The sequence below is a fragment of the Pinus tabuliformis genome, chromosome 8 (assembly GCF_031772625.1).
Source record: "Pinus tabuliformis cultivar Carrire ecotype Pingquan chromosome 8, CPIR1, whole genome shotgun sequence".
Taxonomy (NCBI): Eukaryota; Viridiplantae; Streptophyta; class Pinopsida; order Pinales; family Pinaceae; genus Pinus; species Pinus tabuliformis.
Window position 1 is genome coordinate 2,076,813,978 of NC_142294.1, and position 12,026 is coordinate 2,076,826,003.

At 40.3% G+C, this 12,026-nt stretch overlaps 1 protein-coding gene across 2 annotated transcripts in view; it reads right to left on the minus strand.

The window, feature by feature from the left end:
• Positions 1-12,026, minus strand: part of ABCC13 (multidrug resistance-associated protein 11) — a 547,614-nt gene that overhangs the window by 409,452 nt on the left and 126,136 nt on the right. For both annotated transcript variants that reach the window (XM_089375024.1, XM_089375023.1), the window contains exon 7: positions 9,816-9,882. In XM_089375024.1, coding sequence (XP_089231150.1) covers positions 9,816-9,882 — 67 coding nt within the window. The remainder of the gene's footprint in view (positions 1-9,815; positions 9,883-12,026) is intronic.

Sequence of the window (12,026 nt, forward strand, 5' to 3'; positions counted from 1 at the left end):
ATGGTTGTCATGGAGGAAAACCATATACGGGTTCATATACCCGTCTGAGGAGGCATCTTTGTGGGGTGTTGGAGAGTGATGAAAAAAAGGGTTCTGTGGGGGTAACCATTTGCCCAAACATTTCAAGTGAACAAAGACAAAAATACATCCAAATAGAGATGGCTGCACAACGAAAAAACAAGAAACAAAAAACTCATTCTGAATCAAGTGCAACCTCTAAATTTGGTAGTTGCCCATCTCCTCATGGTACTTCTGCAACCTCTGGAGGTAGAAAAACAATAGGGGATTTCCTTAATGTTGTTGGGAGGGATGATGTGGATGGAAAGATAGTCCGTTTTCTTTGTGCTTGCGGTGTACCATTCAATGTGCTTCGCTCTCCCTATTGGCATGACATGGTAAAGGCCATCAATGAAGCCCCAAAAGGATACAAGGCCCCCAACTATGAGAAAGCTAGAACAGTGTTATTAGAAAGAGAAAAAGCTAAGGTTCAAAGAGCTTTGACACGTTTTACACATGAGTGGGTGGATTCTGGGGTATCCATTGTATCAGATGGGTGGACAAATATTAGAAACCAACATTTGATAAATGTTCTTGGTGTTTCTTCTAGTGGTGCAGTATTTATTGCATCTCATGACTCCTCCTCCATCAGTGCAACTGCACAAAACATTGCAGATCTCCTATTGAAATCAATCAAAGATGTTGGTCCGAATAATGTGGTTCAAGTGATCACAGATAATGCAGCAAATTGTAAGTTAGCAGGAAAAATTATTGAGCGTACTCATCCACACATCTTTTGGTCTGGGTGCCTAGTTCACACATTGAACCTTTTGATGCATGATATTGTGAAACACAAAGATTGTGGGTGGATTGCTGAGGTTTACAGGAAAGGGAAGCAGCTCATTAAATTCATCACAGGGCATACAAGGGTAAACTACTTCTATGGCACTTACTCCAAGTTGCAATTGCTTAAAATTGCAAAGACAAGATTTGCTAGTTATTACCTCACCTTTAGGCGGCTAGTGAGGGTGAGACAAGCTTTAACTAATCTGGTGTGTGCTGAAACATGGGATGAAATTAACACTGACACAGATGGTGCTAATGCGGTCAAGGACACTGTTCTTGACAGTTACTTTTGGTCACAGGTTAAATATGTTTTGCAATTCACCAAACCAATTTATTACATGATCAAGTTTGCAGATTCAGATCGACCAGTAATTGGGGAGGTGTATGAGCAAATGGATAGCATGTTGGGGCAGATTAAAGACATTGTTGAGCCTAGAGATACCACCTTGTACAATTATCTTCGTGAAGAGGTGCAAAACCGATGGGAAATGCTAAATATTCCATTGCATGCATTAGCATATGTTTTGACACCTAAATACTATCATCCATCATGGCTTTCAACACCAGCACCTGGGGGGGGAAGCAGGAAAAAACCACACCAAGATAAAGAGGTTCACGAAAAATATATGGCTGCATTGAGTAGATTAATCCCTGATAATGAGGAGGTTGCATTGGTACGGAGACAGGTGAGCAACTATACGAGCAACACTGGTCCATTTGGGAGCATGCATGCAATTCAAGATCGAGAGCATTTTTTTGCTCTTGAGTGGTGGAACATGCATGGAGGGCCTACTCCACTTCTACAGAGTTTGGCATTGCGGGTGCTATCACAGGTGGTAAACACTTCTTCTGCAGAGAGGTGTTGGAGCTCTTATTCTTTCATCCACAGTGTTAAAAGGAACAGGTTGAATTTAGACCGGGCAGAGAGCTTGGTTTATGTTCATTACAACTTGCGATTGTTGTCCCATTACTGTGAAGATGCAAAGTCTAATAAAGACTTGTTGACTTGGGACAAGAATCCAGAGGAGCCCAATTTGGAGGATGGAGTGTTGCGACTAGAGCAATTAGAGGATTCTCTTATCCAGGTATGTCCATTGTGGTATGAATTTTCCAATTTTCCCTTATAAAGCATTTCTCTAATTCATGTTTTTAATTTTTTTGTTAACTAGTGTTTTTTTTTTTGCATGAATTTTTTGAGCGATTCTAGGATGATGACACGGGTGTTGATATGCCACCACCCCCACCCCCATCTGGTCCCTTGGTTTCTAGGTTCCATGGTTCAACACCAACGGCAGGGGGTTCTTCTTCATCAGTTCCAGTGCCACGACTTACACAGGGACCATCTTCTTCATTGCCACCACGTGGAGGCCCGCCATCACGTTCTATTCGTGGTGGAAGGAGGAGAGATTAGTAGATATATTCACAATCTACTTCTTTTTGTCATAGATTACTCATTAGACTTGTAGACTTGTGAATTTGAATTTTGAACCTTTTTGGCTTGGCGGTGACCAAGTGACATATTTTGTAAACATTATTATTTGAATTTTGGACATGACAAATGTTGACAGTTGCTCACTTGCTAGATAAATCATAATATGCTCTATGTTTTATGTTTTATAATATGCTTAAATGTTTTATGTTTTATAATATGCTTAAAAATTTGATGTATGTTTGTAATAGCTAGAATATAGATGATTGTTGTACATACTAGTAACTACAATGGAATCATGGATGCCATATCTATCTTGATTTATGCAAAAATATGCATGTTTTCATGTCTTCTACAATTAATTTGGTATTTGGGATGTTTGTTTTGAGTATAAATGCAAAAAAATATAAAAATATATATATATATAGCAGACGCTTCCGCGGACGCTTCGCTTCCTAGATTTTTGGAAAATGACGCTTTCGCGCTCCGCGCTTCCGCTTCGCTCCCGCTTCGTGCAACATTGAGATTGAGAGAAGGAGAGCAAGAGAGCAAGGGAGATTTCTGGACAGTGAGGAGAAGGAGGGAGCAGCTTGGCACACATTCCAAGGCAGTTTTACAGCAGTCCGTACAGTGGTTTGGAGGAGGTCGTACAGCAGTTTTGAAGGAGTCTGTACAGCAGTTTGGAGGAGGCCATACAACGTTTTGAAGGAGGCTGTACAGCAGTCCGTATAGCGTTTTGAAGGATGTCGTACAGCAGTCCGTACAACAGTTTTGAAGGAGGCAATACAGCAGTTTTACAGCAGTCCGTACAGCAATTTGGAGGAGGTCGTACAACAGTTTTGGAGGAGGCCTTACAGTAGTTTCCAATTGACTGTGAGGCACGAAAATGAGACAAGTTGTAAAAGTTTGCTTGTTGATTTTTGTTGAATATTTCTCTCACTGTAAAAGCATTTTCCAAAAATAAGAAAGAGCTTTCGAACTGGTTTTCCCCGAGAGTTGTAGGGGGCTTTTCCAGGGTCACCTTGACCAAAAATCACTGTGTTTAAATGTGTTAAATGGCTGTTTGTATGTGCTGATATCTATTTCTGCATTTTCCAGCATTCTGTTATATTTCCAGAATTTGTGTTTTCAGCAAAATTTATTTTCCTGTTGTTGAATGTATGGATATGGGAAAGGGCATTTAACTATTTTGGAGAAATAAGGTGAAACTGAAAACCGGGGTGGGAAATAAGAAATTTCTACACTCATTTGAACACTCACTCAAGCAAGTTTGATCTTCTCAAGATAGAAGCTGAGAAAGGACAAAAAAGGAGAAGAACTAGATCAAAATTTTTGGGCCTCTCTCTCTCTCTCTCGTGTTAGGGTTTCTATATTTGCTGGGCAAAAGAATTTGTTGGGCAGAATGTCATCTGGAAAGCCAGAATGTCCTTCCTTCTAGATGAATATGGCGTGAAAGCCTATATAGATAATGTGGTAGCAGTTCCCCAAGATGCAAATCAGCTAAAGGAATACAGAAAGGAAATGACAAAGGCGAAGCGGTTGATCTTGGATGGAATCTGGGACCATATAGTCTCGCATATATTTGTCAAGGATACTACCAAACAGATGTGGTATGCTCTCACCTAGTTATATCAGGGTACTTCCGAGCAATGAAAGATGTCCTTGGAAGAAACGCTTAGATGCATCAGGAAGCAGAAGGGGGAAGGCATATATCCCTTCCTAACAAGGATTCAGAAGATCTGTGATCAGCTTGCAGCTGTTGGGGCAGCGCCTCAACCATCAAATCTAGTACGGTTGGCACTAAACAGTGTCTCGAAGGATTGGCAAGTCTTCGTCCAAAGTATATTGGGCAAAGACACACTACCAAGATGGGACAGGATGTGGTCCGACTTGCAGTAGGAGGAGTTGAGGAGAGCTCTCTTAAAGAGCTCTATTAGTGGCAGTAGAAGCAAGTTAGCAACAGATCAAAGGTTGTAAAGGAGGAGAATGTGGCCCTAGCACCAAAGGGCCTCAGTCAAAGACAAGGGTAAAAGAGGAAGAAGGACCTATCAGAGTTCAAGTGCTTCAGATGTGGCGAGTTCGACCACTACAGTATGCAGTGTCCTCTCAGGAAGAAGGATAAGCAAGAGAAGTAGGATCAGCAGGCAGGCCGAGATAGACAAGTTGTCCTCTAGGTTGGAGGAAGAATTCGCTATGATGGCAGCCATACCTCTAGGAGTGAGGTGGGGCGACTTGGAGCTATAGTCCAGAACTGCAGAAGTTAGGCAGGGTCTATTGAGATGTCCTCCTCATGGATCAATACCTTGCTACAGGGGCCCCACAGTGTTCAATAGTAGGATGAATCAGTGTCAGATGTTACAGTCAGTTCCGAAGTGACAGTTGTAGATACTAGTAGCAGTCAAGTGTTGAGGAGCGCAGTGCAATGTTGACAGCAATGCAAGTGGCTCAAATGTAGAGTCAGCAGCAACATAGATTCTTCAGTAGACAGTGCAGTGGCTAGTAGCAGTCAGAACTCGGGAGACAGATGCAGCAGACACAGATGATTCAGTATTTCGGATGCTTCTGAGTTGAAATAGCAGCAACAACAGTTGAGAGGGAGTTGCAGTGCAGATGCAAGTTGGCAGTAGTATGGCAGTGTCAGCAGCATCACAAATGCAGCATCAAAGTTGTGCAGTAATTAGTGGGTAGTAGCCAAACATCAACAGCGTGACAAAGGGTGGTATAGAAACAGGGTGTTGTGGAAGGATGTGCAGCACTGGAGAGAGAACACCTTCCTCGCTAAGAGGGAGTGTTAGTTTCTGTAGCATCATAGGTGTTCTAGTCTCAAAACTTTGAGGAGAGGCTAAAACACATGAGCTCTCCATAACCCAGAAATCGTTTCTGGAAATTCCACCTAGAAGTGTCTCAATTAGATTATTAGCCCATTTTTAATTATTTCCTAAGTCTAAACTTAGGGAAAGGGGTTAATTAATCATAATTAATTGAGATAAGGTGAAAATCATCTAGAAATTCACACAGATTGACTCCTTTGTGATCTAGGCCCTTGATTAAGTTTTCATCTTGGTCGTTGGAGGTCCAACAGAAGATTATAAGAAAAAGTCGATGGAAGATGGAGAACACGCACTTTAGACACTTGTGGAGTTTGATTTCCTTCGTCAGTTTGATTTCCAAAGAGCAGCAGAGGAAGCAGAGATAGGGAGGGGCAAAGATAGTAAGGTCGGAGGAAGATTTTCGAGATCCAGCGAATGCATTGATGAGGGGCAATGATAGCCACAAAGAGGTTGCGCAAGGGATGCGCAGAAACCTCAAAGAGGTAGTTTGATTTGTAGATTCAGGAAGTCGTTTCAGAGTTCCGGAGGCTAAAGAATTTTGGAGAGTCTGCAAGAAATGTTTCCAGAGTCAGTAGCAAGATGAAGAGGCAGCTCAATGTGAGATCTAGGTTGTACGGATTTGTGCCTGCACAGAAGGTGATGTAGAGCAATTCATGGAGGGGTTTCGGATTGCTTGTGGGGTGAAGAAAATTCCTCGCTAGATTTTTACCAGTATTTCTCTCTCTAGGATTGCCAGATTTCAGCATCGCGTTGTACTCAGAATTTCTCATTGTTGCATAATAATAAAAACCCTCAACTTCTGCACCGGTTTTCCCAAGTTTGGTTTTTCCGGGGACATTTGTCCAAAAATGTGCAGAGGGTGATGTAGAGAAGTTCGTGGAGGGGTTTCAGAGACCAATCTTTAGTGTCAGATTGCTTGTGGGGTGAAGAAAATTCCTCACTAGGTTTTTGCCAATATTTCTCTCTGTAGGATTGCCAGATTTCACCATCCAAATGTATTTAGAATTTCTCACTATTGCATAATAATAAAAACCGTCAACTTCTGAATCGGTTTTCCCAAGTTGGGTTTTTCCGGGGACATTTGTCCAAAAAAAATTATGTTAATTTTTATGTGTATGCCAATATATTTCTCAGATTCTAGCGCTATTCTTTTCCGCAGTCTTTTTTGTGAAGATTGTAGCGTGTTTATTTCATTGTTGTCATAGCAATAAACTGCTAATTTAATTAACAGAGAGAAAAAATAATACTAGTTTCTGCAATAGGATTTGAGTGTTGAAATTTTCACACATTGCACACTTTAGCACATGCCCCGAACCCGAGATTTTATGATGAAGAGCTTATTGCTCAAAGCAATGGGAAGAGGGAGGCACCCCATGAGGATAGAGAGGTGGCTACTAGGGTGAAAAATCCCTTATGAGAATATTTCCAACTCATCTACACGGGGAGGCAAAGGAAGAATTTGCCAGTTTTGCTGCAAGATTAGATGATTATTCAGATATAACAGCTTTGCAGGATAGAAGCACCATGAATCCAGAAGGATGATACCATGGATCTTCTAGAAGGTCCTTCTGTGCTTGGGCCAAAAACCAATGTTGGTGATGATCCCTTGGAACCCATGGACCCCTTAGATCCCCCTCCTTGTGATCCTCCTACTAGGAAGAAACCACTTTGGCTTCGTCACACTTTAGAGGACGTTGAAAGACATGCTGCTACCAGAGAAACCTTCAGGGAAAACAAGAAGTCAAACAAGTATTAGGGATATGTTGTGGCTATGAGCAACATCCTACAAGCTGAACCACAAACCTTTGAAAAAGTTGCGAAAGAGCAACTATGGAAGGCTGCAATGGCTAAAGAGTATGAATCTATCGTGAAAAATGATGTATGGGAAGTAGTTTCAAGACCCAAAGGAAAGTTTGTTGTGACTTCAAAATGGTTGTACAGGATTAAGCATGGTGCGGATGTAAGTACCGAGATATACAAGGTGAGGTTCGTGGCTAGAGGTTTCTCCTAAAAGGAGGGAGAGGACTATGATGACATATTTGCACCAGTTGCCTACTACATTACCATTTGATCTATTGTTGCCTACCAGGGATGGAATCTTCACCAAATGAATGTAAAGATCGTGTTTCTACATGGCCTACTCCAAGAAGAAGTATATGTTGAGCAACCTCGGGGCTTTCAAGTACATGACAAGAAGACTCATGTGTGCAGGCTGAAGAAAGCACTCTATGGATTGAAGCAAGCCCCCAAGGCTTGGTATGCCCACATAGATAGCTACTTGATGAAGCTTGGTTTTACAAGAAGCAATGCTACCTGAACCTCTACTTCAAAGTTGTCCAAATTACGCCCCTGACTTTGGTTTTATATGTCGATTACTTATTCTTGATAGGTGGAGAGCCTCGAATTCCGGAGTGTAAGAGGAAGTTGGCCTCTACTATTCTTGTCACTCATGACAAGTTGTATCTGTCCCCTACACTCGTTCTTTGGAGGGATGGTTGATCCTTGCCACTTATGGCAAGTTGTATCTGGTCACAACGCGTGACTTACTACTACAGTAATTTGTATCCAGTGCCAGCTGTAAAGTCCGAAACTTCACTGAGTATACTCCAGTATGCATCCTGCCCATAAGCTAGGCTTGTTGGGATTGCCACCCATCTGGCCAATGGGTGAGGAGATTTGAGACATGGTTGATCCTTACCATTTATGGTAAATGGTATCTAGCATCTGGGATGCAGGTGTTCTACCACTTGACTCTTGAGGGTCAAGGTGGGAAGATCAGTGGACAAGAGGTGTGTGAGATCCTTACCCTCCGCGGAAAGTTGTATCTCTTCTATTGTCATTGGATATAGGGTTGCAAATTTATCTCCCCTGTTATGATTCTTCTCTTTTAGATTCGAGAGTGTTCAGCAGAGATGGTCAAAGACAAGATATGATATGTTGCAATGATGATGATGATGAGACATTCGAGATGACACTTATGATGCAATCAGAAATTCCTCCATAGTTGAGATGTAGTGTTCAAATTTGGCAACTCAGAGAGAAATTCCCTTCTTTGGGAAGCCTTCCTCACGCTGAGAATATCCTACTAGCTCTTGGAAGAATTTAATTTGCACAAGCAAAAATATTATTTTTAATGTGAAACCCACAACTTCTCAAAAGTTCAAGTCAGCCTGGGCAAGGAAATTCAACCTCCAAAGTCTCATATAAATACACCTCATGTCACATCATTTGGAGGCATCATCACATCAACCATTTCTTCTCTTGAGTGGTTCAGCTACTTCTGAAATTGCAGGTTCATTTTCACACGTGTGAAGGAGAGAGAGTCTTTTTCTGTTGACCAAGTTTGACTTCAATTTTGGGCCTTCGACCAGCGTTAACTTTTGGAATTTTAAGCATGAATTGTCTTGGTTTGACTTTGGATTTTGGATCTGTTTGGAAGGCCGAGTTGACTGGCACATTGACAGATATTTTCTGGCCTGTTTGACCAGCATTGACTTCAGAATTTCTGCTAGGGTTTCCACAGGTCAAAGTTTGAATTTGACCAAAATTTGTATGGGCAGATTTTGACTGTTTTGACCAGGTTTGACTAAAGGAAGGAGGCTCCATTTTTTGAAATTTTGACCAAGCTCTTTGGAGGCTGATTTGGCCATTGACCAGTGACTGATTAGTGCTGCATCAACTACTGTTGACTTTGACCAGAAATTGCAGATTTGACTTTTGAACAGATTTGACTCCATTGTTCATTTTGGATTGGATATTGGATAGTTGACTTGGTTGGTCAAGGGCTTGACCCTTTGACTCATTGTTGAAGTACTTGGACATTGTATCTCTCTGCTGAACATTTGATGACAATCTAATAGAAGAAGAATTTGGAAAGGGTTTTCCCCCTTGGGGTTTTCCCTGGTCTTTGACCAAATCTTGTGTCTCTATTGTTCTTGGTTGTCTTCTATTGTGCATTTGATTTACTGTTCTATCTACAATTGCTTATTGTTGCTGGAAGATTGAATTATATTGGAAATTGATTGCTAATTGAAGAAGAATTGGTATAAGTGATTGTGTTAAGCATAGAACACTAGAAAATTAACACCATGTAACTTAGGTTCTTGTGAATATTGCTGATGAGGGTTTAGCACTTCCCCATACTTCATAGCTGCTAGTATCTATGGACTTTGTTTCAACTACAAATTGTTAGCACAACATTATACCTTAGAACTCATTTATCTATACTATTTGGCCATTTCTGTAAATTGTTGTACACTGCAGATCTCTTTGACACTCCTTGGATATATTATACACAATGTAAATTGACAATCCTGTTCACAACTTACAATCACTTGTGAACAAACCAATATATTTATTTTTTAATGAATAAATCCATTAAACAATTAAAACCCTTAACTTCGTCTATCTGTGATTTATATAGGAACCAATAAAGAATTGTAGTAGCAAAACTGCCAATGCCTCAATATAATAGTTTATTCAATAAAACTTTCAAAAAAAAAATTGCTTTGGCAACATATCTCCCATAGACACAAACATGACAATATAATTATTCATCACATAAAGATTAAAAGATTATCTGAACTTTCTTTTTCTATGGAGTTGATAATAGAGCCTAGCAGTTTAAAACATTAATGTACCAAATATCTTCAACTATGCAAAAAAAACTAATAAAAAGACGACACTTCTTGTCAATATTATTTGATACATACATGAGAACTGAACTTTGAATCCACTCCTTTGGAAAATATAAGAGGATGTTTTAAGAAATTTGATTCCCTGCAAGAAAAACAAATGTGAATGATCAAGAATGCTTTGTTCAAATGCAAAGCACCTTCCCTTGTGTCAGGAATAGTGTCATTTGTTGAAAAAACAACCTCTTTCATTATTATTTCCAAATTTAAGACCTGAAAAGTTAACACAGCGTTTGACACTAAAATAGATGATAAGAGCTACAGCAATGCACTGACCAATCAAAACTAATTTACAGGTTGGTTAACACGAGAGTGAACATTGTAAGATTAGGGCCTACATAATTAAAATGCATGAAAACAGGAGAGTAAGCATTGTAAGACTGGCACAGATACATGGCTACACAAGCACTATAGATATTTCAGGATCAAGTCTGATATTTCTTCACAATGAGAAGTCCTGTCTTTCAGGAAATGTTACATAGGCAACCAAAGCTGCCTTGCAAACCCTCCATGGATGCCTAGCACCATATAATCATAGAAAATCAACATAAAACATATAGCCTAAACTCCGTGGCTTTCATATGACACCGTCCCTCCACCATACAGGATGCACCATAAGACTTCACCCTTCTGATTCAGACCTTTTTATGATAAAAAAATCAATAGGATAGCACAACTCAGCCACTAGTTGGTTTTTTGTTACTTTGACATGTACTATGGATAGGTATGACAATAATACAGGCAATAATCTATCTTAGATTGTAAGGAAAGAATCATCTGCAAATGTGTTTAGTGACTTCACCTACTAGGTTTCATGGAATCAGATTGGCTCATGATAACCCATTATGTCTAACAATATGTCCAACTCAAGCCAGCATTGTACAATACTTCCGACAATAACTCATCATCGCTTCTGACATGTATGTAGAAATAATGTTAGCCACATGCAACCATGAAGTAGCCCCATGCAAAAGTCAAATATCATAATCCCATAATCAAACCACAAGGAAAATGAAAATAATGCAGAGCCAGAAAGGCAATAATTCTTGCCCATAATATCAAACCTAGGTTAAAGATAAATCATCAAACTCTTATGGAAACACTGAGAAGGGGGTGAATCACTATTCCTTTTCAATTGTTACTTTTACCAGTTATATAAATTATATTTATAACACAAAATGAGCAATAGGAATAACCTTTATAATGAATCAAGTACAATATATATAGGGCTCCAACCCTTGATGAAGACAACGATCTTCAATCTCCCAGGCTCCAACCAGTGGCCAAGCACCAACTTGGGCTTTTTTGAGGCCCTGACCTCTAGGGCACCAACCCTATCTTCTCAAAGCACCAACCTTGTGTTTAGAGGCTCCAACCCTTCTATAGTACAGGCTCTGGCCTGGTTTCTTGAGGACACCGATCCTCTAGAGCTCCAACCCTATCCTTCAAGGCACCAACCTTGTCTTTTCAACGCTCCAACCTTCAGGGCACCAACCCTCTAGGCTACAACCCACTACTATACTTTGTCTAGATATGTTTGGTAGTAACTCATGACTCCCTATGTCTTCTTCAACGAGCCTTGTTAATCTTCAACAATGTCTTCACTTAGTCTCCACATTACTTTATCAATGACAACCTTGTCTTACCATGAAAGTGTCACCATTGTTCTTCATATTTACCCAACCAATTTCTCCAAGGTCACTTCATGATGACTAATGCATCATGGTCTCCAAGATTAACTCTAAGGACAACTAGGCTTCTCAACAATGTGTCTTCAATAAGTTGCACTAAGCCTCAAAAATCTGCACCAAATAATTCTCTGTTTCGAGCCTCTGTTCTCACTATCGCGGTAACTGCTTCAGGAGTGACTGCTTCAAAGGAATGACTGTCGTGGCTTTATATTGTGAGTTCACTTCAAACAACCCTATTCATACTTAGATAATCTTTTGAACTGTCATCTAAATCACTGTCAAACACAGGTCCGAGTTGTATGAATGATCCTATGCGCAGTAAGTCTTGGCTTTCTTCGTTCTTCAACTCTTTAATGCTCTTGTGTATTTCTCCTTTGAATGACCTTTGGCTTCCTTCTTTCCCGCTCGAACTTCGGCTTCCTCTGTTCCTTCAAGTTCACGAGTTGTGAACTTTTTCTTCCTCTGTAATCGATACCCAAGATCCTGCTTGAGGTGAAGAATTTTAACTCGTATTTATATGAGTCTCACCAATGATCGA